At 39.3% G+C, this 26,641-nt stretch overlaps 1 protein-coding gene across 4 annotated transcripts in view; it reads left to right on the forward strand.

Moving 5' to 3' along the window:
- The window catches only part of CSMD3 (CUB and Sushi multiple domains 3), a 1,152,075-nt gene that overhangs the window by 373,024 nt on the left and 752,410 nt on the right, over positions 1-26,641 (forward strand). For all 4 annotated transcript variants that reach the window (XM_054020295.1, XM_054020294.1, XM_054020296.1 and 1 more), the window contains exon 6: positions 3,768-3,880. In XM_054020295.1, the coding sequence (XP_053876270.1) occupies positions 3,768-3,880 (113 nt within the window). The remainder of the gene's footprint in view (positions 1-3,767; positions 3,881-26,641) is intronic.

Here is a 26,641-nt window from a genome sequence, read left to right on the forward strand (position 1 = left end):
GCCCAAATAAAGATGAAAACAGAGTGAGTAAATGTATCTTGTATCATGCTAAACATCACAAAACTTGCCCCTGTCACGTTGCAGGGAGGAGTAAATTTCAGAGCCGTACACCTTCAATGAGACTCCTCTATTATTCTCCCCATTCCAGTTCAGCTATAAAGAGAGAGTTTGAGTGTTCCAGCTGATTTCATTTGCTAAAGACAGACAGCAAGAGCCTTGTGGCAGCAGTATTGTGAAGACTGGGGTTCAGCACAACAGAAAAATGCCATCAGGTAGCATGGAAGAAGAGGAGGTGTTGGAGATACCCAGGGCTAAATATATTTGTAGCTTTCTCTATGACTTCCAATACATTTCTAGGTGCCACTCAAAATGCTAGCATTTTAAGCTCCTTTATGAAATCATAGAATCATAGAATTGGAAGGCACCTCGAGATGTCATCTAGTCCAGTCCCCTGCACTTGTGTCAGGACTAAATATTATCTAGACCATTCCTGACAGGTGTTTGTTTAACCTGTTCTTAAAAATCTCCAATGATGGAGAGTCCACAACCTCCCTAGGCAATTTATTCCAGTACTTAACCACCCTGACAGGAAGTTTTTCCTAATGTCCAACCTAAACCTCTCTTGCTGCATTTCAAGCCCATTGCTTCTTGTCCTATCCACAGAGGTTTAGGGGGGAAAATGTCTTCCTCCTCCTTGTAATAATCTTTTACATACTTGAAAACTGTTATCATGTCCCCTCTCAGTCTTCTCTTTTCCAGACTAAACAAACCCATTTTTTTCAATCTTCCCTCATAGGTCATTTAATCATTTTTGTCACTCTTCTTTGGACTCTCTCCAATTTGTCCACATCCTTCCTAAAATGTGGCGCCCAGAACTGGACACAATATTCCAGTTAAGGCCTAATCAGTGCAGAAAAGATTGGAAGAATTACTACTTATTTCTTGCTTACAACACTCCTGCTAATATGTCCCAGCAGGATGTTTGCTTTATTTGCAACAGCATTACACTGTTGACTCATATTTAGCTTGTGGGCCACTATGACCCACAGATCCCTTTCTGCAGCACTCCTTCCTAGACAGTCATTTCCCATTTTGTATGTGTGCAAATGATTGTTCATTGCTAAATGAAGTACTTTGCATTTGTCCTTATTGAATTTCATCCTGTTTGCTTCAGACCATTTCTCCAGTTTGTCCAGATCATTTTGAATTTTAATCCTATCCTGCAAAGTCCTTGCAACCCCTCCCAGCTTGGTATCATCCGCAAACTTTATAAGTGTATTCTGTATGCAATTATCTAAATCATTGATGAAGATATTAACCAGAACCAGAACTAATCCCTGCAGGACCCCATTCATTGTGCCCTTCCAGCATGGGATGTCTTCATTTTAAAGACTGCCTCTGTCTCATCTTCCTGCTTCATTTTAGCAAGTGAGATTGGCTGGGACACAAGCAATCTTTCCTGAGCACCTCCAGAGTGGCTTCCAACGATCCTTACAGTTGGGTTTCGAAAAAAAAAATGTTGAGCTTCAGCTCATGCTGCAAAGCCTGTGTATTCCCTCGGGCTTTCTTTTGCGTGGGTGAATTGAAAAAGGAGAATAGGCTCATATTTCACATATATAACATTTAACTGTAATAGATGGTCAGACACATTTCATAAAAAAGAAGATTGACTTCTTGAACAACAGCGCATGTGAAAACTCCTAGGAGGCTGAATAGTGGTTTGTGACAGTCTTTTGGGTCCTCCTTTAAAGGAATGACTGGATCTGTTATCAAGCAGATCCAACTCTATGTTAACTTCCACAGATTAGTGTACAGCACATTATGGTCAACTGTATCAAACAATGCTGAACAATTTAATAAAAAATCAGCATGACACTTGACCTCTGCTCAGTGTAAGAAGAGGATTATCAGCCAAGTTATAAATGCAGTCTCCATGCTGTGCCATGCCCAGATCTCAGCCTAGACTGTTAAAAAGAGAAAAAAGATGACAAAATGATTAATCCAAAACATTAACTTGGCAATTTAAGTTTATTTTGTTATCAGACATGTTACCTTGATCTGCATAGCTTACATGAGTTTAAGGCTATAGAGTGTTGCAGAAAAATGTTGATATTCTAAAAAGTTAACACACTTTTTGTCTTTGCATAACAGCGCCCAGATAATACTTTTTTTTTTTGCCAGCTATGGAAGAAATAATTTTGTCACAGTTCTTTCTGCAGTAATACAGTTATTATATACCAGAGATTATTTTGATTTTATAATATGATAAAGATTGTCCCTAAGGCAAACCAATGGAGCTCTTCAGGTGTACCCTTGTGAGGACAAGAACCCGGATCAACACAATTTTAAATGTGAAAAATTTTGTTCTGATTGTGTTGAAATATTTCACTTTATAGTTCTGATTCATTTTGAATTTACATTATACAATATTATTTTAATATTATAAATTTATTACCTATATGTAATACATGATGTTAAATGATTTAATATAAAATTGAAGATGAAATGAATCAAAATGATAAAGTCAAAATTAAATGTTTTGATCCCCTTGAATAAAAATTTTCAGAATTTTCATTTTGTGGCAAACTTCAAAATTTCAGCTTTTTGTTAAAATTTAGAATTGGAGGGAAAAAAAGTCAAAATTTCCCATAGAACAGAAATTCCAGCTCTAGTTGTTATATTTAACTTATAAAATACATTTCTTCCAAAGTGTCACATGCAGCTATTTACTAGTTAAGACTTCATGACTGTTTAAAATAGAATCATATTCACTCTGCCAAACACAAAGCCTGAATAGTTTCAATACAGGTAGTAGAGAGGTATTTGAATTGGAAGAGGGATATGTAGTGTCTGAATATAAGATGGTAACTTTGGCTGGAATAAAATACTGGCCAACAGAGGAATATCTGTGTGTTTAGGAATGAACGAGACATGAACCACCTGGAGTCCATGTATAACTCTCATTGTAATTAATGGGACTTCTGAGCATGAATCAAAATATAATGTAGAGTGTCAAGAACAAAGCATGGTCCAGTAGTTAGGATACTAGCCTGAGACTCTGGAGTCCTGGGCTAATTCTTTGCTGTTCCATGAACTTTCTGTGTGATCTTGGGCAAGTCACTTAGCCTCTCTGCACTGTATTTTTAAAGGTTTTTAGGCAGCTAAAGATACAGGCAAGCACTTGGTGGTATTTTCAAAAGTGTTTAGGTGCCTAACTCCCAAATGGCACCTAAGTGCTTTTGAAAATCCCACTTGCAGTATAGCTGTATCTCAATAGGCACCTAAATACTTTTAAAAATCCAGCCCTGTGTGCCTCTGTTCCCCATCTGGAAAATGAGGATAATAGCACTTCCTTACCACAGGAGTTGTGTGGATTAATACATTAAAGATTTGAGGTGTTAAGATACTATAGTACAAGGTACACAGTACCTTGGATAGACAGTGTACCCCTTGTGCGGATAGTATACAGAATGTGTCTCTTGATTCCATTTGTTAGGGAAACACAGACACTTGTCATAGGTTTACCATTCATGAGTTACAGATCATATTCATTCATGGAATAAAAAGGCATATTCATTGTCTCAATGTGTTACACATATAGTATCTGAATAAGAGCATGTTTAGAATAAAGCTTTTTTCCCCCTCTTTAAAAATAAGGATTTTTATCAAACTTCAAAAATAAAAGAACTCCACGTCTTCAGCACTGATGGTATTTTCTGTCTCCCCTTCATTAATTATTTTTATTTCATTTGTCTTTTATGACTCAGGTTATCTGGAATGAATATACCCCCTCCAATTATCAGCAACAAAAACTGGCTCAGACTTCATTTTGTAACGGACAGCAACCACCGATACCCTGGATTTAGTGCTCCCTATCAAGGTATATTTAATTAAAACCATTTTTCATTCCAGAATGTTAAAAAAGAGGGGTAGGGGTTGTAAACATTACTGCATTTCACATTGAGAGAAATGTGCAAATCTATTATAAATGAATAGTTCAAACATGCATAAATGATCATTTCCCTGCTGTGGGAACAACATGGTCTTTATTAAATTACAGTATAGACCAAAGTAGATAGTTGCTGTGCAAACGTTTAGCATTTAAGAGGAATCTGGAATTCTGAAAGGTAGTGTATAATTGATACTAAAACAACACTTCTATCCTAAAAGTACATCACCCACTGTTCAAAATGATATAATAGTGCATGTTTGTAAAACAGTGTATAAGAACTGCATACTAAATGGAAATTTTATCAAGTACATTTCTGTGTGCACTGTGTTTATTATTGAGGGTTTAATTAACCTTGTTAGGATCCTTATCCACTGCTTTTATGAACAAGCATAATTTTGAATAAGTAGAGTAAAAGTATCTGAGGCATTAACTTGGGCATCTCACTGTTTGGAACAAGATAATTATAAAGATGAAGTACTAATGAAAATGTATCTTCTATAATGTTTGGTAATAGTATCTGTTTTTTTACAACCCACTATTGTAAATAATATATTTACAGTTTCAACTGGTCTTCAGGGAACAGTAACCCTTGTTATAGATACATTTTCCATTTATCTGTTTAGAGAACTTTCATATAGGATGAGCAAAAGGATTTTAGCTGCAGTATCTTTTTTTACAATTTTTATGACAACCCTACACATAATTATGCCTGGAAGAAAAGTTACCCATGTGCATAAGTGTTTGTGGGATCAAGCCCCATCTATTTGATTTTTAGATGAGCCTTATATTGCAACTAAACTAGGATAAAGCTATACATATTCCTGAAATACAGTGTGTTTGGACAGGTAGTTTATTATTGGAAGCCTTTTGTAACTTTGCGTGTCAGCCTCAGATACCATGCCTCAGATACTCAAGAATAGACAGACTTGAATCTGACTTGCAGTTCAGCAAACTAGAATGTGCATCCTGGTGTGTTCCAGGTTATGGATCCCTGGCATGTTTACTCTAATTGAATTTAGGTCAAATGAGTATTCAAAAGAGGAAAGAAAAAATTGACAATAAAAATAATTTGAGAATTATATTCTCTAGAAAATGCAAGTTTTCTTTAACAGTGTTATACAAAAAAAAAATATTTTTATATCGTCCTTCATACCAAAAATCCCTCTTTACTGTAAACTAGCTAGCTCATGGGACTGGTAATAGGATATGATCGAGTCTTTCACAACTAGGTCACTAGACAAAGCCACTCCTAGGTTGGTAGTGATGAACTATCTGATCATTGATTTGGTGGCTTATGTAGAATGAGATGACTTGGTGCTCTCCGTCCAGTTTTCAAGTGGACGTGTGTCCATATGAAAAAAAACGCAACACAGCTGACACCCTTGTTGGAATTGTTGGTAGAGATGCCAAGGAACAAATGAACAAGGCGAATCAACTGCTGTCTGACTTCTAGAATTGTTCCCACCACATTGTGTTTGAGGCACACGGCGAATGTGCATATGAAATCTGAACATGCTGAATTTCTATCATTCCTCTTTATCGATTAAATGGTGTGCTTCACTTTCTAATGGTGACAGTCTGGAATCCTTTACAAATGATAAAGTTCACTTTAAAAGCAGAATAGAAAAACTAAACCAAAAAATTATAAAGTGAGGTTCCCCTAAAAATTCATCGGCTGTTCTCACACAGTGAGATCTGAAATAATGAAGTAGTTCCCCATACCTGAGAGAGGAAATGCTTTATAAACTTAGGGGTGGAAAGAGAGAGGACAGGCTGTCAGATAGAGGGAGAGAAAACTGGCAAGTGAAAAAAAGATAACTAAAATTTAAATTTAAAATAAATAAACATGCAAACATTGTCACAAACTAACCATGATGAAGGAGAATGGGGAAATGCAGTAATGGGGAAGGGAAATGTATGGTTCAGAGCCAGTGACAGGCTATCACACAAATTTGAGCATATAAAACAATCCTTACCATAGAAATCTCATATATTCATTACAAATATTTTCTGTGATAGGCAAACCAGTTTCTTGAAAGAGATAATGCTCATTTCCTAACAACTTATTTGGTGGGTACCTGTATTTTAAGGTTTTGCCTTTGTGATGGTAAGACATTTTAAAATAGATTCTGTAGCAAGTAAAAACATGCAGTTCAAAACCATTATGCTGAAGAGCAATGAAACAGAAATATAAATTTTAGGGGTGGTGGTTTTCCATTCATGTTTTCCCCCTACTCAACTCTGAAAGCTAGCCATCAATCCTTTCAACATCCTGTAAATTGTAACATTGCTGTACTGTTCCTGTAATTGCTATAGTAACTGCATTGCTAAAACCTACCCGTTCTCTGCAAAACTCCAAGTTCTCACATACATTACTATAACTTTCTCCTGTCCTCCCTCCCTGCCTCTCACCAGTCTAATCCTTCCCAATCTAATCCTCCCCACATACTAGCACTACAACTGACATCTTTCTGTCATGCTACTACAACCACATCAACCCCCTACTATATCTCAATATTATGAAGTTCAAAAGTTTCACCCGTGCTTGGAAGATTTGAATTCTACAACTGTTAATTGGATCAAGAATTCCCAGACAGTGCTTGCCCATATCTATTTAATATCATATTTATTCATATTGTCACATAGAATAGTGGTTCTCAAAGCCAGTCCACCACTTGTTCAGGGAAAGTCCCTGGCGGGCCAGGCCGGTTTGTTTACCTGCCATGTCCACAGGTTCAGCCGATCGCGACTCTCACTGGCTGCGGTTCGCTGCTCCAGGCCAATGGGGGCTGCGAGAAGGCCAGCCAGCACATCCCTCAGCCCGTGCCGCTTCCCGCAGCCCCCATTGGCCTGGAGCAGCGAACCGTGGCCTGTGGGAGCTGCAATTGGCCAAACCTGTGGACGCGGCAGGTAAACAAATCGGCCCAGCCCGCCATGGGCTTTCTGTGAACAAGCAGTGGACCAGCTTTGAGAACCACTGACATAGAATCATAAACATGTGGAGGTGGAAGGGACCTCGGGAGGTCATCAAATACATCCCCCAGAGCTAAGGCAGGACAAGGAAACCTAGACCATTTCAGACAGGTATCTGTCCAACCTGTTTTTAAAAACCTCCAGTGATGGGGGATTCTGTAACTGCCAGGCCCTTTTCAGCAGTACTACTGCCTAGCCAGTTATTCCCCATTTTGTGGTTGTTCAACCTCCTTTGGACAGGGAGAACAATTGATCACAGTCCTCTTTATAACAGCCCTTAACATATTCAAGATGATTATTAGGTCCTTCTCAGTCATCTTTTCTCAAAACTAAATATGCCCAGTGTGACCCGGGGTGCCAGGGGTAGCCCTCACTGAAAATGCCAAGGTTAGGGCAGGTTGCAAGAGAGCAGATTCTACCAAAACTGGTGGTTAAGCTGAAGTTTGACTCACCAACCAGTCACAAACAGTACTTCTGATTTTCCACACTTGTTATCAAGAAGTCAAAAAAGAAATTGCACAGCTTCCTTATTGCATTCCAGTTCTCTGGCTCCCAATCAGCACCTGGGTCCAGTGCAGTGAGAAGTTGTTTAAAAACCTCTGCTCACTATACAACATGTTCTTCTGAACCCCAAAGGGCCAGCCACATTGCCAGGTCAATATTAGATTCGTCTTACCCAAAATACCACTCTGCCAGCCGGTCCTTTAGTGTCTACAATTAAAGGTTTATTATAAAGAAAAAAAGAAAGAACAAGAAGTAGTCAGGTACATACAGAGACTATCAAAGTCTATATATCAGGTTCTTAGCAGTATTGGTGAGTTTGCTGACTTGGAAGTCCCTCTGGAACACATCCACAACTTGGATGGGTCATTCAGTCCTTTGTTCAGAGCTTCATTTGTAGAAAAATTGCTCCAGAGGTAGGAAGCAGGAATGAAGATAAAATGGAGATGATGCAGCTGCCTTTTATGGTCTTGCCATTTGGTTTGTACTTCCTGTGTCCCAAACACAAGCTTTACAGCACCTGGCATGGAAAAGCCTTAAATTTCTGTCCATAGGCACACCACACGCCTTGCTGACTCATGAGGTGTATCCTCTTTTCCTTTCCATGGGTTCGCTGTATACATGATGACCCGTGATGGGCCATCAAATAGGCTAGGCAGTGTTGATGCCAATCTGTGTGGGGTTGTAACCCAGAAACATAGCACATGTCTGGAAATACAGATATACTATACATATCTATAACTTGTAATACAAAGGTGATACAAACATAAAAACAACATTATCATACTTGGCAAATTATAAGATTTTCACAGATACACATGGCATATCTGTCAGATTCCTTGCAATTATATAATATAGGTATCAACAATATCATAAAGTGTCCCATGTACTCCATACAGCATCACACCAGTACTTTAAACCTTTCCTCATAGGCAGAGGCAGATTAAGGTTTCCTGGGCCCAAGCAAGTGGGGGGGCCTCCCCACCCCTTCTACCTGCGGACACACCCATGGCTTCACCCCATTCTGCCCCTTCTCCCATGGCCCCGGCCCTGTTCCACCTATGGTCCGGCCCCATTCTGCCCTCCCCCGCTGCAGCTCCGCAACCCGTTTGCTCATTTCTGCCCCACCCCCACCCCCCGCGGCCCCAAGACAAGAGAAACTCTGTCCCTCCTCCATGGCCCCAGGGCCGCAGCAGGGCGTGAAAGCTCCTCCAGTCCCGGGGCCTCAGCCATGGTCCTAGTGCTGGGTCTTCCCTCACCATCCTGCACTTCTGTGGGGGACCAGAGTTGGGGAGCTGGGACTTCTCCCACCCCTCCCATTCACCCAGTGCTTCTGCCAGGGACTGCGGTCGGGCACTGAGGCTTCCCCTGCACCCTGCAGCTTCTACCAAGGCTCCAGGGTTCTGGGTCCATTGGATAATCCACCACTTCTCATAGGTCAAGTTTTCTAAACCTTTTATCGCAGTGGTGGGCAACCTGCTGCCCGTGGGCCGCATGCGGTCCATCAGGGTAATCTGATTGCGAACCGCGAGACATTTTTCTGACATTGACCATCCGCAGGCACAGCTCTCTGCAGATCCCAGTGGCCGCAGTTTGCCATTCCCGCCAATGGGAGCTTTGGGAAGTGGCAACCAGGACCCTGATGGGCCACATGTACCCGTGGGCCGCAGGTTGCCCACCACTGTTTTATCATTTCTTTGCTCTCCTCTGGTCTTTTTCCAATTTGTTCACATCTTTCCTAAGATGTGGTAACCAGAATTGAACACAGTACTCCAGCTGAGGCTTTACCAGTGTCAAGTACAGCAGGATGATTACCTCCCATATCAACAGTTCTGTTAATACACCCCACAATGATATTAGCCTTTTACAAACTGCATCATATTGTTGACTCATATGTAACTTCTCATCCACTGTAACCGCCGGGCCCTTTTCAGCAGTACTACTGCCTAGCCAGTTATTCCCCATGTTGTGGTTGTGCATTTTATTTTTTCTTTCTAAGTGAAGTACTTTGTACTTATTTTTATTGAATTTCATCTTGTTGAATCCACACCAATTGTCCAATTTGTCAAGGTTGTTTTGACTTCTAATCTTGTCCGCCAAAGTGCTTGCAACCCTTCCCAGGTTGGTGTCATCTGCACATTTTATAAACATACTTTCTATTCCATTATCCAATTCATTAATGAAAACACTTTATAGTACTGGGCCCAGGACTGATCACAAAAACCACTATAACAACTGACAGGACTTCAGTAGATATGCCCTCCCAATTTGACAGTGAACTATAACTACTCTTTGAGTATGGTATTTCAAACAATTGTGCATCCATCTTATAGTAAGTTCATCTAGACTGCATTTCCTTAGTTTGCTTGTTGTGCCAAAAGTCCTAGTAAAAAATAAAGATGTATTGTATCTGCTACTTCCCCCATATCTACTAGGCCAGTAACTCTGTCTAAGAAGGGAATTAGGTTTATTTAGCATGGTTTTGTTCTTGAAAAATCCATGTTGGCTATTCCTTATAATCCTATTATACTCTAAGTATTTACAAATTGATTGTTTTAATAATTTGTTCCAGTATCATTCCAAGTATTGAAATTAGGCTGACTGGTCTATAATTCCCTGGGCCCTCTTTGTTCCCCTTTTTAAAAGATAGGTACTATGTTTGCCCTTCTCCAGTCCTCTGGGACCTTACCCATTCTCCAACAATTCTTGAAGATAACTGGTAACAATTGCAAGATTGTTTCAGCTAGTTGCTTATGTCCCTAGGATGAATTTCATCAGGCCCTGTCGACTCAGATACATCTAACGTATCTAAATATTTTTTAACCTGATCTTTCTCTCTTTTAGGTTGCATTCTTCTCCCCATGTTAATATTATTTGTGTTATCTGGCTACCACTAACCTTTTTTAGTGAAGACTGAAGCAAAATAGGCATTAAACACCTGAGCCTTCTTGATGTCATCAGTTATTAGCTCTTCCCTGCTAAATTGAAGACCTATACTGTTCTTCATATTTCTATTGCTCTTACTATATTTAAAGAACTTCTTATTGCATTTTATGTCCCTTGGTAGGTGTTAAGTCACTTCTTGACTTAGCCTGTCTGATTTTGGCCCTACGTGCTTATGTTAATTTTTTGTACTCCTCCTTTGCAATTCATCCATGTTTCCATTTTCTGTAGCATTCCTTTTTGATTTTCAGGTCATTAAAGCACTCCTGATGGAGCCATATTGGCCTCTTACTATTCTTCCTGTCTTTCCTTTGCATCAGGATTGTTTGCAGTGGTGCCTTTAATAGTATCTCCTTGAACAACTGCCAGCTCTCCTTAACTCCTTTATCCCTCAAATTTTCTTCCTAAGGAACCTTAGCTACCAGTTTTCGGAGTTTGTTAAAGTTGGCTTTTTTGAAGTCCATAGTCCTTATTCTGCTGCTGTCACTCCTTCCTTCCATTAGAATCATGAAATCTATCATTTCATGATCACTTTCAGCCCAATTGTTTTTCACCTTTAGAAATGCAACGAATTCCTCCCTGTTGGTCAGAATCAAGTCTAAAATGACTGTCCTTCTGGTTACTTCCTCCACTTCCTGAAACAAAAAGTTGTTGCCAACACATTCCAAAAACTTTGTATTTTGCCGTACTACATTTCCAACTGATGTCTGAGTAGTTAAAGTCCCTTGTTACTACCAAGTCTTGTGTTGTGGCTCTTTCTATTATTTGTTCTACATGAGCCTCATCCCGCTTGTCTTCTTATATAAACATTTGAGAGCCGCCATCTCCTTTGTCTCTTTTTCTCATCAATCTTTTAATGTTCTAGAATTAGTCCTATTTTTATTAAATATAGGCCTAATACAATAATAATATATTATAGTATATTGAATTGCTGAAAGCATTCCTTACCTCCCTCTGCCTCCTCTTCCCCTTTCTTGGCACTATGTACCGGTGATGATTATTCTTTTACAGTGTTAAAACTATGTACAAAGCAGTAATCTAATGTTGGCTGAATTCCCAGCATGATGTGCCTTCAGTTAACATTCTTTATCATAGAAACCTAATTTTAAAAATAAAGAGAGGAAATAAGTTAATGGGTGTATCAAAGAAAAAATACAGAGACTTTTTTTAGCACATATACCTAAAAATATGTGTAAACATGTGGACTGGTTACTCTACTTAGTGGTTGACAGTGACTCGTGTATTTAAATTGATGTAAAAAATAGTGCTTTGAATGCTAGTATTAAATTGCTTGGACTGTTTTCTTTTTCACATTACTATTTTGTTCTTTGTTTCCCCCTCTTTCTTTTTATTCTTTTCTGGAGCCACCTAAGCTGGAGCATGAATGAACACAGTACAGAACCATGCAGAAATTCAAATATCTGTCTCAAACCCTAAAACAAAAAATACATGTGGGCTTTGTGTGTTTGCTTTTTCTGAACAGTTGGCTCAAGGGTTTGACAATGGGATACAGAGCCTTTTACTTCATGGGTCACTAGTATGGATGTGGGCCAAGGCACATTGTCGGTTCTAAGCAGAGACTGAAAGCTGTTATTATCTTATCTGTAATCATGCTTAAGCTAGTTAATGGTCTTTGTTCAGCTCCTGCTTTTTTTTTTTTTTTTTCTGTTGACAACCTCACAAAAACCACTATAACAACTGACAGTACTAGGCATCCTTGTTGGAGAACTCAGCAAAGATGCCAGGGATTTTTTGTCTATGTAGACTGACCTAACCACCCTTGGGAATGGTCCCTCAAAGAGTCTGACACAATGAGGAGTTTAAAATAGTTGCTGACCATGCTTTAACTTTTCTGGTTCATCAGAAGATTTTAGCTTCCATGGCTATAAATATGGCACCTTTTTTTCAGACGCTAAAGGTTTGCCTACATGTGGTCTCTTCATTTCAAAAAAATATATACTGGCATTAGAAAAGGTTCGGAGAAGGGCAACTTAAATGATTAGGGGTTTGGAACAGGTCCCATATGAGGAGAGATTAAAGAGGCTAGGACTTTTCAGCTTGGAAAAGAGGAGACTAAGGGGGAATATGATAGAGGTATGTAAAATTATGTGGAGAAAATGAATAAGGAAATGTTATTTATTTGTTCCCATAATATAAGACTTAGGGACCACCAAATGAAATTAACGGGCAGCAGGTTTAAAACAAATAAAAGGAAGTTCTTCTTCACACAGCGCACAGTCAACTTGTGGAACTCCTTGCCTGAGGTGGTTGTGAAGGCTAGGACTATAACAGGGTTTAAAAGAGAACTGGATAAATTCATGGAGGTTAAGTCCATTAATGGCTACTAGCCAGGATGGGTAAGGAATGGTGTCCCTAGCCTCTGTTTGTCAGAGGGTGGAGATGGATAGCAGGAGAGAGATCACTTGATCATTACCTGTTAGGTTCACTCTGGGGCACCTGGCATTGGCCACTGTCGGTAGACAGGATACTGGGCCGGATGGACCTTTGATCTGACCCAATACGGCCATTCTTATGTTCTTATGACACTCAGAAAAGTTAAGAGAAATTTAACTAAAGCTGTGATATTAATGTACTTACATTAAATCACATTAAACTCATGTGTGGATGCTGCCACTCAGAAGTAAACTAGTTTAATTCTCCTCCACCAAGAGATGTATGCTCGTGCAAGGAATATTGTCTACTCTGAAAACACTACAGCCGCACAACTGCACTGCTGCAGCTACACCACTGTAGTGCTTCAGTGTAGACACTGCCTACACTTACAGGAGTCTTTCTCCAGTTGGCGTAGGTATTCTGACTCCCCAGGAAGCAGTAGCTAGGTCTGCAGGAAAATTCTCCTGTCAACCTAATGATCTCTATACCAAGGGTTAGGTAAATTTGACTGCATTGCTCAGTGGTCTGGCCTCAGTTTTTGTCTGTACAGGGTATGGGAGTAAGGACCAAGAGGCCTTCCATCCCCGTGAACCAGAATCAGGTAAAATAACAATCCCTGTACATCAGGGAAAGTAGACACTGCTCCGGAGGGCCACAAGTTACTCTAGAGTTAGATAGGAAGGATGTGGTGGTGGCAGGGAAATGGTCCTACCCTCCCTCCATACTGGTCTATGGAATTGGTCAGATGTAGCAGGGAGAACAGGCTGCAGTATCATCCAAAGTGTGTATTCTGCCTGTTAAGTGGGAAGCCATGGGACAGATGAGGTACAATCCCTCTACTAGTTCGCCCTGGGTGATGTGGCTCAGTCCTAGCCACCAACATGGATCTCTGCCTAATGGCACAATGTGACCCATTATATTTGAAGTTTTTTAATCTGTTGGCAAAGCACAGTCTTGCCTGACCACCATGATTTCATTTTTTTATTTAAGCAACATTCTCTTTTCAAAGCCATTGGTAACTTTTAGGATAGTTACTTTCACTTCAAGTTCTTTCTTTGATGGACTGCAATTGAGCTTCCCCTTCTTTGAATGGAAAGTGATGCTCCTTGATTAGTTCCGCAAATTCATAGAGCAACAGACTCTATTAAAGCTTTCAGGACAAAAGAAAGATGTAACTCTAACTGTTTTACAGTATAAATACCAGAAAAGATTTTGTTGTTGTTTTTTTCTGAGAGGGTAAATTTCTCCCAGGATGAATTGCTATGTCTTGTATTCACAATGTCTGTCTCTTTAAATTTAGCAGGTGGTTTTTGATTGATCATTTGGAAGTGAAATCTGATGGAATTCTTCTTCCTGCTTAACTTTCAATCTGCTGAGTGTTAAGCATAAATGAGAAACTGCACCAACCCATCTGTTTTTGATTCCCTCCTAAACCTTCTCTTTCTTTTGAACTGGATTTTTTCTAAATGAATGCTCAGAATATTAGGATTAGTTGTAAAGAAGCATACTTGAGACTCAGGTCTGTAATGATTTACCATGTCAGGAATTAAACAGAGTCTGATTTGACTGGCCCTATTCACTTTGTTTTTCTGTTGGCAGAAAATCCTTACTAATCTTCATTTGTTCAATGCAGAATTATATGGATTTGCCCTGCCAACAGTTCAGTACCATTTGCCGTGATCCACTATGGCATGAAATGGCTGATTTCAGTTACTCTGTTCTAGGTGCAGGGACAGAAGGGTTGGGGCAAAGGAGACTTTGGGTATGTCTACATTGCAATTAAAAACCTGCAGCTGCCCCGTGCCAGCTGACTTGGGCTCATGCTAAGAGGCCTCATGCTAAGAGGTTTTTTAACTGCAGTATAGATGTTCAGGCTGAGGCTGCAGCCCAGGTGGGAGGCTCCCAGAGCTCGGGCCACAGCCCAACCCCAAACATCTACACAGCAGTTAAACAGCCCCTGAGCCCAAGCCCCATGTGTCAGCTGGCAAGGGCCAGCTACGGTGTCCAACTGAAGTATAGATATATCCTTTAAGCCACCTTTGCAAGCTTTTTATTCTGGTTACATGCAGGCCTCTATAGGTCTGAGAAAGAGAGGAAAGCCATCGTGCAGGATCCAGTCATAATTACCCACTCAACCCCCAATTTTTTTTCAGAGTCACACCTTCCCAGAATAGAGTTCCCCCATTGTGTAAGTATGGCCTACATGCTTTGTTCCTAGCCTTTGATCTCTCTAGCCTTTTTCCCCTTAAGTAGGACGTGGTATCCTGCTGGACTTTTAAAGTGTTTGTTCCTCTTGCATTCAGAGCCACAAGAATGTTTCATTTGGATAAGGTTGAAACATCTTGGTTATAAGAGGTCAACACATTATAACATAACATATTAAATGATATACAAATATAGTATGTTCAAATTATTATTACAATAGCCAAAATGAAATACAACAAAATAATAAAACTGAAATAAAATGATTTCCACATCTAAACAAAATATTTCAGCATTATCAAATTGAGAAAGCAGAAACACAATGTTTTAACATTTTTACATTGAAAATTTTGTCAAAATTGGCACATTCATAGGAAAAGTTTTGGTTTCTACAACACTGCATTTTCTGATGGAAAACTTCCATTGAAAACTTTTTGACCAGCTTTAGCTTCAAAGGTGTCCTTTGAGAGTTACAGAAGATCTTGGAAAGTGGAAGCAAGAAACAAGTTGACTTGGTTTTATGGGAGAGGCTTGTAGGAGAAACTCACTTAACTGAGGTTTGCAGTGTTAGAATAAGCACTGTGACTGAGAACAGTTTTAGCCAGATCTGGTTCAATTCCTGTCCCATTATCCCCATCTCCCTCAACTCCCTTTTTTATGTTGATTTTTTTTTGCTACTGTGGTTGCTGCTTTTGCAGTGTGAATGAGGTACTTTGGTGGATTAGCAAAGCAGCCAGGAATGGGGAATAGAAAATTAAATAATCAAGTGAAGGGGCTTGTGTATGCAATTCTGGGTGTTCAAAGCTTTTGGCACTTTCCTGGACTGAGATCCAAGTTTTCTGGTTCCCTTCTGTTTACTTGGAAATGACATTGGCAGTACAATTCCAATGGAATCATGATATGGGAAACCATATATCTGGTGATTAATATCAGTTTTGTCAGGACAATGAGCTACTGTATTAACTTTTTTTTCTTTGGAAGCTTGTATTCAAATATTGTCCTAGGTTATAAGTAAAACTGATTTTAATGGTCTTATTCGAGTCCCCATTTGTGCACATCACAGAACCATCATGAAATTAAACTGTCAATTAATCACAGTTAAGTCACGCGATTAACTAAAAAAAATAATCACAATTAATTGCACTGTTAAACAATAGAATACCAGTTGAAATTTATTAACTATTTTTGGATGTTTTTCTACATTTTCAAATATATTGATTTCAATTACAACACAGAATACAAAGTGTACAGTGCTCACTATATATTATTTTTATTACAAATATTTGCACTGCAAAAATGATAAACAAAAGAAATCGCATTTTGCAACTCACCTCATACAAGTACTGTAGTGCAATCTCTTTATCATGAAAGTGCAACTTACAAATATATATATATGTTAACATATATATATATTTGTTACATAACTGCACTCAAAAACAAAACAATGTAAAACTTTAGAGCCTAGAGGTCCGCTCAGTCCTACTTCTTGTTCAGACAATTTCTAAGTTTGTTGACATTTACGGGAGATAATGCTGCCCACTTCTTAATTACAATGTCATCTGAAAGTGAAAACAGGCATTCACATAGCACTGTTGTAGCTGGTGTCGCAAGATATTTATGTGCCAGTTGTGCTAAAGATTCATATGCCTCTTCATGCTTCAGCCATCATTCCAGAGGACATGCTTCCATGCTGATGATGCTCGTTAAAAAAAACAATGTGCTAATTAAATTTGTGACTGAACTCCTTGAGCGAGAAATGTATGTCTCCCGCTCTATTTTGCCTGCATTCTGCCATATATTTCATGTTATAGCAGTCTCCGATGATGACCTAGCACATGTTGTTCATTTTAAGAACACTTTCACTGCAAATTTGACGAAATACAAAGAAGATACAAACGTGACATTTCTAAAGATAGCCACAGTACTCGACCCAAGATTTAAGAATCTGACCTGCCTTTCAAAATCTGAGAGGGATGAGGTGTGGTGCATGCTTTCATAAGTCTTAAAAGAGCAACATTCTGATGTGGAAACTACAGAACCCAACCACCAAAAAAAGAAAATCAACCTTCTGCTGGTGTCATCTGTCTCAGATGATGAAAATGAACATGCATCAATCCACGCTGCTTTGTATTATTATTGAGCAGAACCTGTCCTCAGCATGGACTCATGTCCTCTGGAATGGTGGTTGAAGCATGAAGGGACATATAAATCTTTTGTTCATCTGGCATGTAAATATTTTGTGACGCTGGCTACAACAGTGCCCTGCAAACACCTGTTCTCACTTTCAGGTGACATTTTAAAGAAGAAGCAAGGAGCCTTATCTTCTGTAAATGTAAACAAACTTGTTTGTCTGAATGATTGGCTGAACAAGAAGGACTGATTGGACTTGTAGGCTCCAAAGTTTTGCACTGTTTTATTTTTGAATGCAGGGGATTTTTTTGTACATAATTCTACATTTGTAAGTTCAACTTTCATGATAAAGAGATTGCACTACACTTGTACTTGCAGTAGGTGTACTGAAAAATACTATTTCTTTTCTTTTTTACAGTGCAAATATTTGTAATAAAATAAATGTAAAGTGAGCATTGTACACTTTTGTATTCTGTGTTGTAATAGAAATCAATATATCTGAAAATGTAGAAAACATCCAAAATATTTAAATAAATGGTATTCTATTATTGTTTAACAGCGCAATTAATTGTGCGATTAATTGTGCAATTAATCATGATTAATTTTTTAGATCACGTGATTAATAATGATTATTTTTTTTAATCGCTTGACAGCCTAAATTGAATGTGTTCCAGCATAATGGATAGTCTCTACTCAACAGAATCCCAGGTCTGGAATAACAATAGTGTTTCAAATGAAATGGATTGGAAGAACTGTTTTAAGTAAACATTCTAGGTTAGTCTTGTCAGAATTCAGATCCATATATTTTCATACTCCAGATATTGAATGTCAGTTTGCATAGAAGCATAAGTCTGTCTTGTTGTGTATTTGACTCCTGTTGTATTTCCTTTCCAGTATTGTAAGCCTTATTGTGACGTCCCCCAGGGTACAATCTGGATTGTGGAATTGCTGTGCCTCCTTAACTCTCTAGCTCAAGATATCTCTCACACTGCTCTGCTTGTGAAAAGCAGACCCTCCAAGCTTTGCTGTCACACTGCCATTAGTATATGAAGCCACACCCAACAAAGTTATAGGAATGGTTTGCCAGCCACTCATGAACTGAATACCGGGAGATATCTGCAAATCCGACCAGCTGCAGCCTTGCACCGCATAAATATGCGCCTTACAGTGCTCAAGACCCTCTTGAACAATGCAAGTTCATTAATTAGTTCACCATTCCACCAATGGGTAATGGATATGGACCAGCCTTTGTTAACCTGAGTAGACATTTCCCAAACACTACAAACAACCACGCTGTTTTAGACAAAACATTAAAACAAGGGTATTAACTATAGAAAGATAGATTTTAACTGATTGTAAGTGGTTTAGGCATAATAGTCAGATCTGTTTACAAAACAAATAAAAGACAAAATAGCTAGCTAATTCCTAACTTTTCCGTGCTAAGTAAGATTTTAAAGCAAAAGGATTTCTCTTACCCAAAACTTTCAGCTGTTCATGCTAACTAGAAAGCTTCCAGTTAGGGTCATCCCCCTCCCCCACAGTTCACTAATTGGTCTTTGACCTCCAAGCAATCTTGCCTGTTGTATAGAAATGGGGAAGGAGAGGCCTAGTGATGATGTCACTGTCTCTTATTTTATACTCTACATTCACTCCACTGCTAGGGTGCAGACAATGAGTCTGATGAGTAAGTGAGATTCAACATGGTCTCTCAGGTGAACTGTAGATTTCTTGCTCACACCTTTTTTGTATGTGAGGATTGAGCCATTTCTGAGGATGACATGCAAGTCCCTTGTTTATAGTTCTTTAGTTATTTCTAAAGAGTTAGTTTGTGGGCATTCCCCAGACTCACAACATGTTTTAGTAACAAACATATAGCAAAATTTCATGACTTTGAATACAATGATGATACACACATGTTAACAGGATAATGATGTTCAGTAGTCCATGAGTCTTGAAATGATACCTGACGAGGCATGCTTTGTACAAAATATATCATAATCATATAAAAGTGGTGAATATGGGGGTTATAGGGAGTTATTTTGAGGTACAGTGTGTCACTTTTATGCCATCTTTCTGGGTGCGGTAACATTTGAGAGCACCTGGCACCACTTCATACACTGGAAAAGAGATGTCAACATACTGCATTGTTAATGGACCCACTGGGACAGAGTCTGAACTGGTGTAAATCAGTGTAGCTTCATTGATCTCGGTGGAACTATGACAGTTTACACCAGATGAGGATCAGGCTGCCTGTCTTCACATAAAATGTTACCAGATAGGGGGATAAATGTCTAAATTACAGGTCACAGTCCAAAGTTCCAAAAGCATCTCTGGACTCTGCATGAGAAATGGTGATCAAAGACCAAGAGGAGAAGACCTCATATTTATCTCCTCTTAACAAGGATCTTCACAGACAGAAATATTCACAGAGGCATGGTATCAAAATGCAGCAAAACCAGAGCAGCAGACACAAACATGTAGGTTTCTGGATACAGATAATGCCTGAGTTTGCTCTGATGATCCAAGAACCCCTCATCTCTTCATCTTGATGTCTTAACTCAGCAACATGTAATATTAATTTATCATCTGAAACAAGGGCATTTTGCAACAAAATCCCTCAATCTGTGGATATTTTTTTGGAAAGGATGCTAATTTGTAAAGCTCCCAAAATATGCTTGTTAAAGGCTGTTTTAAACAAAGGGTTGGTTTTTTTCCAAGGCATATTATATTTTACATAGCACTGCCAGAAACTTTCCTACAGGATAAAGTGTTCATCCAGTCAGGCACTTGCATCCCTTGTTTAGCTTTATCTACTATCTTTTTAATTTTTTTTTAATTTTTAACTGGGAAAAAGCTTATTGGATCCTGGTAGACCTCCAGCCTTGTAGAGAACTCCACATAAGGAAGTGAGAAGCAGAATAAATGTCCATGTTCTCACAGATTAAATTTGTTACGTTGGTACAGGACATACATTGCTCAGGGGGGATCCAGGATATTTTCCAGAGTAAAATTAATCTTTTAGGTGAAAATTTGAAAACCAAAAGTTTAATCAGAAAACCAAAACATTTACATTCAGAAATGCTACCATGGCACCTCATGGGAGTTGTAGTTCAGATGCCGTATGCTCCCATTCTCTTCTATAATCTGGGCTCCATAATTAGACTATATCACCCATGAGAAGCGATGGTCTCTACTTCTGGAGAGAGGAGACAGTGCAGCATGAGAGTTTCTGGCCATGGTGCATCATGGCAGACCTAGTCAAGCTTCAGAGCCCAGCCCTTCATTTCCAAATTTCCTTTTATAAAAAACAAATGATTAAAAATGCCTGAAATCTAAACAAATAAAATCATTCAACCCAAAATTGTTTTCCATTTTTTTCAGATCTGGCAGCAATCCCCCCCCACCCCCCAAACAGCTACTTGCCTATCTCTGTTAGTAAGTTCTATGCCTGGTGGTAAGCGTTTGCAGAATTGGAACCTCAAGTATTATTGTAACTCAGGAATATTTGGACTGAGTAGTAACTATATTATAACTATATTATATGCAGTAGGACAGTTAATTTCATGGAGCCAGATTTGTCCACTCATAATTAAGCACTCATTTGGAAACATCTAGAAGATAATAAGGTGATGAGTAACAGTCAGCATGGATTTGTCAAGAACAAATTGTGTCAAACCAAGCTGATAGCTTTCTTTGACATGGTAACAAACCTTTTGGATAGGGGGGAAGCAGTAGGTGTGGGGTCCCGCAGGCTATGTTCCCTGTAAGCTGCACGGCCATGCAGCAGCCTTTTTAGCGCCGTGCAGGTGCTCAGAGAACCCACCTAGGGACTTGCCACAGCCAGGGGAGGAGCACCCCTCCCCTGGCCCAAACCAAGCCCAGACCCAAACTGGCCACAGCGCGTTGGCCCCCCTCTACCCCAAATATGCCACAGCCTGGACCTGCCATGACTCGGGTGGTCCCCTGGACCCAACTATGCTGCAGTCTGGACCTGCCGCGGACGGGGCGCCCCTACCCCGGCCCAGACCCAGCCGCGGAGGCCTGGCCCGGCTCTGTCGCAGGGCGCCCCTCCCCAAATCTAGCTCTGGCTGGACCTGCAGGGGTTATGGGAGGGGTGCATATCCTGTGGCCCCAGCCCACGTGCTGCTGCGGGGAGAGAGAGCTGGGGGAAGCCCTCTCTCCCCACCATAGTCCCGGAGCACCCTCCTGTACCCCAATGTCTTAATCCCCACCTCAGAGCCCACACCCTTGCACTCCAACCCTCTGCCCCAGCCCTGAGCCCCTCATCCCCAGCCCCACCCCACTTCAGGCTGGGACAGGGGGTTGGGGTTTGGGAGTGGAGTTCGGGTTGTGGGGTCCTGACGGCACTTATTGCGTCTCCCAGGAAGCGGCTGCCGGGTCCCTGTGGCCCCCATAGTGCATGGGCAGCCAGGGAGGCTCCATGCACTGCCCTTGCACCCACAGGTACTGCCCCCGAAGCTCTCATTGGTCACAGTTCCTGACCAATGGGAGCTGCGGAGCTGGCACTCGGATGGGGGCAGCACACGGTGCCTCCCTGACCACTCATGCACCTAGGGGCCAAAGGGATGTGGTGGCCGCTTCCATGAGCTGCGTGGAGCCAGGCAGGTAGGGAGCCTGCAATAGCCCCAGGGCCCTCACTGCGCCGCCTACAGGCTTCTAATGGCCCAGTTGGTGGTGCCGACCAGAGTCGCCAGGGTCCCTTTTCGACTGAGCGTTCCAGTCAAAAAGCGTACACTTGGTAACCCTAAGTTTACATTAAGGCTGTATTAAATGTGAAGCAGACTACTATTTGATTTCAGGTAATTTCTCAGCTTGCCCCTTCCCCATGTTCAGTATACTAACCCTTTCCAAATACAGTTGTCTAAAAATATGTAAACTAAACCCTTAATTTAAAAAGGGGATATAAATGTTATCCTCAAATAGCTGGTTTACATAGATAATGACTCTTTACCCATTTCTCATAAAGAGGCTTTTTGTCATCAATTTTCAGTTCCTCTAGAATATCAGTTGAATTGATGAACTACATAATTGCTTTGCAAGAGTATAACTGTCATGGTAAACAGCTCTTGCTGGACTTGAAAAGTGAGTTATTTCTTAAAGAAAAAGTAAAAATGGAGAGTAAACACAGGAGCTATACATTATATGCCGTTTCTGCACAAAGTTCTAAATGACTCTATCTAAAGAGCAAAGCAATTCAGTATTGTACACAGAGGATATAGTCAAGGTTTTTTCTCAACAGCAGGGCAACATTTTCAAAAGTGATTATGTATGCCTCAAATTTTTAGCACCCAACTTGATATCTTAAAGGGACCTGATTTTCAGAAGGTGCTGAGTACTCCACCCCACTGAAAAGCAGGTGTCTTTTAAGGTGCCTCAGTTAAACATCCAAAAATTGTTACCTGAAATCACTAGTTGCTTCTGAAAATCTTGGCCATCACATGATTTTGGACAAATTTCAATGTGTGTTCTCCCATCACAGCCCAAGATGTTTCTCTATAAAATGCAGAATCCAGCCCAACAGATTCCGTGTGTGTCACTCCTTTCCAAATACATTAAGGATTAATGTATTCTCAGTTAAATGTCTACAGGTTATCTGCAATTATTTGACTAATGGTTCACTGGAGCTTACTAGCATAGCAGCTCCTGCTGAGCCAGAGCCATTGTGCCTTTGCACAGCCTACCTGTTACCTACTCGATGCTGATGGCATCGATTACATTTGCAGAAATGACCTCTTTTCTTACAGTCTTAAGTACATTTCAGAATAGGTCCTGAATAGCTTCATAATGGCATTGGTCTCCTAGAGAGTTCTCTGCATCTCACTTAGGATAGATCTTTTTTATTAAATTTCACCAATTCTTCCACATAACTTTATAGTGCTGCCTAACATTTTCCTTGCTAAAAATTAATTGATAAATAAGACTGTATCATATTTAATCTGAACAGAGATAACTCAGAAGTGTTTTCCCTTACAAACAATATATTTATTCCCTCAAAAGATGGCCCTCACTTATTCATTCTGAAACAAATTCAGCACTAACTAGCTAATGGCAATATGTTATCACTGAGTTCAGTAAGAAATATACTGGTATTCAACTCTTGTCATATGAAGTGCTTTCCTTTATTAGTAAACTGTATTATCTTGTGGGACAGAAAGAGCACTAGAAAATTGAACATTCACTGAAAAGTGAAATTGTATACATATCCTATGTTATGTGAATCATTTGCTCTGATATATTTGATAACTCTAGAGGTGAAGATTATGGAATTGTATAAGTAAATTATTTTCTAAAAAATGTCCACGCATTGCTGAATTACTCTCCATTACTTTTTGGTGGGGGGAAATATTTTAAATAATGGAATTGAATATTGGGGCTTTTTATTCTGTCCGAAGCATCAATCAAATTCAGATATGATACTAATATAAATTGGCAGAGTACTTTTTTTTTCTGAAAACCTATTTAAAGAAAAAGACTTTGCAAGAGCTAAGAATGTATGAAGGGCAAAACAGAAGTGTTGTAAAAGCGAGCAAAGAAAAATACTGTAGACATTCTTAAGATAATCTTCCTTGTGTTGAATAAAATTAGTTTAGATAAAATTCACAGGGCACAGGACCATCCATGGAAGTTTTTAGATTTAAAATTAGTTTAGATAAAATTCACAGGGCACAGGACCATCCATGGAAGTTTTTAGATTAACTTTGTGGGAAATGTTTTATAGAAACCTAGAGATTTACCAATTCTGGGCTGTATGTAGTTTTTCAGTTAGACTGCAGTAGAAGAGACTAATATGAAAAATATTCAAATATCTATCTGATTTTTGTCTCCCCAAATAAAGAAAAATAAATGCCAATATTATTATTATCTATATTAGTTAATTTCAGCTTCTGAGTTATGTCTTCAATTCAAAATTAGAGGTAAAGAGAAAAAATCAAAGTTTAATTTTGCAAATCTGCGAAGACATAAAAATTGAAACTATAGACAAGATCTAACAAGAGATCACCCTAAAAACTAAGTGATTATAGCATTGTGTTACTGTGTTTGCATGGGAAATTATTTACAAAATATTGGCAAGTAGTTCCTGGTCTGTGGTTTGTTTGTGAGCATGTAGTAATCAAAATTGAGGCTAGTGTGTCTGGACACATACATCATATGGTATCATTTTGTTTTCTGATTGAATGAATGCAATTAGGTTTTTACTGTGACTACTAATAATTACACATTTATAATTCACTTTTAATGATTATTCTGCAATATTATTTTAAAATAGTTTTTTTCAATAAATAATCCTGCCATAATGGAATATACTATACCTCTTCCAGCATTCTGTCAATTTCAAAAAATGTGTAGCACTTTCTTTATGTCCCTGTTGTATTGTGAATAGAATTCCATTGGGAGAATTTTTTTCTTGACCCTAGTTGATGGTTTGAGTGTCCTAAAGCAGAAGACTTGATACCTTTATAATTTTACCTTTGCTATTGTAACTTAGTAGATGCCATTGTTTTTCATAAGGACTTATCCTTTGTAAATCCTGCTAACACATTTTCCTAAATAATATCCTGCAAGAATGTGTTCCACAAGTTGTTATATGTTGCACTAAAACATTTCCTTTTGTTCATTTTATATTTATTGCCCTCTTGTTTTTATTATAGGAAAGAGAAAATCCATACATCCCTTTGCTTTTTTTTCAATGCCATTCGTTATTCTATAGTCCCTTTATAATAGTCTCATTTGTTTATCCTCTCTAAACTGAAAAATCTTAATCTTATTCTCTTGGAATTTAGAACTCCACTCCACTGCCCACCACTTAACACCACATTCCTGTGATTAGTTTGATTTTCCTTCCTTGGACCATCTCAATTTCTATGTTCTATTTAAAATAATTAAAATTGAGTGATCTAAATTGGCTTCTCTAACCTGGGTTGTTTTGGAACTGCTCCACAGGGGCTGTTGCAAGAGCCTGGGAGGTTCCTGGAGCACGGGGCACCCCAGCCTCACCCCTGCCGCTCCCATTGGACATACCATATACTGTGGGTGCACGTTAAATATTTGTACTAGTTTAAGAGTTCTTACCAATTCCCCCAGAATTCCCCATTTTAAGAATAGGGAACCCTCTCTCAGGGCAGTAGAGTCTTTTAAAGAGCAAGCACAGTAATTGCATTATATGATTTTCTATATTATTCTCTCACCCTAATATTTTCCCCTGTGTTTGCTTCTGCAAACCAAGGCAACTTTATAGTCTCCATAGATCTTTTTTTCCTGATTGCTTACTATAACTTCAGAGCCCATCAATATTCAATTAATTTAAATTGCAGCTTACATAGTGCATTTGTCTATGATGAATTTCATTTGCTATCATGCTGCTCAATTACCTAGCTTTTTGTTAGGTCCTCTGAATTTTCTCACAATCCTCCCTACTGTCTTCTGACTAACCTAAACAACTTGTGTTTTCAGCAAGTTTTACCAATTAACTATTGTCTTCTAGGTCTCTAATAAATATATAGAACAGCCCTAATGCTAGCACTGATCTCATAAGAACACTGCTATTAACCTCTTTTAGTGATGACACCTGGCCATTCATTCTGATTCTTTATATTTAACCAGCCTGTAATCCAGAATTACCTCTTTATGTCATTCTCAAGTTACAAATGTTCTTTAATAACCATTTGTAAAGGAATTTATCAGAAGTTTTTTGAGAGCATAAAGAAATTATATCCACTGTTTTCCTTATCCTCAATTTTGTGGAGTGTTTTAAGGCATTGCAATAGATTGTGGTGCCATGATTTACCATTAGAGAAGTATGTGTTGGTTGTCTCTATCGTTATACTCATCTAGGTGCATTAAAGCTCTGTGCTAGATTCAGCTGTGTCCATTGTTCTTTGAGCACAGTTTAGGGGAAGGAGGTGAGGGACTACAGAGACATCAGCTGCAGCTCATTGATTATGAAAACAGTTCTCTGCTGGCCCTGGCAGATTCAGGGCTGCTGTAAAGGACAATGGCTAGCTATAGCCTCTGGGGACCATTATACCAGCCAAGAAGAACTGGAGTGCTGCCTTTCCAGACAAGCCCTCTATTCTGGGCACCACAGGATGGGTGATGTTTGAAATTGGTACACTGGCTCTGCACCACCTGGAGACACTCTCACAACAAGGAAATCCCCAATATTTTTCCAGCCTCTTTGTACCCCCAGATTATCACAACAGGGCTGGATCAAATAAGCTAATAAATATGTATTAATTTTCTTAAATACTTTTCTCAGTATTTAAATAAGCATCATGAATCTATAATTCCCAGCATCACCCTTCAACCTTTTAAAAAAATGGACTAGCCTCCAGTTCTGCAGTGTAGTAGCTGCTTATAATGATAAATTGCATCCTTTTGTAGTGATTCAGCTTTACATTATTCAGAACGCTGATGAAAACCACATTTATTGCAATTTAATCTGTCAAGGTTATCAGTCACTTAAATAAGTGCAAGCAGGTTGGAGCAGGAAGTTTCTCTTTTTGTGTATGTACTGTATCTAGCTGT

This window comes from Malaclemys terrapin, chromosome 2 (assembly GCF_027887155.1).
Source record: "Malaclemys terrapin pileata isolate rMalTer1 chromosome 2, rMalTer1.hap1, whole genome shotgun sequence".
In the NCBI taxonomy this organism is placed as follows: Eukaryota; Metazoa; Chordata; order Testudines; family Emydidae; genus Malaclemys; species Malaclemys terrapin.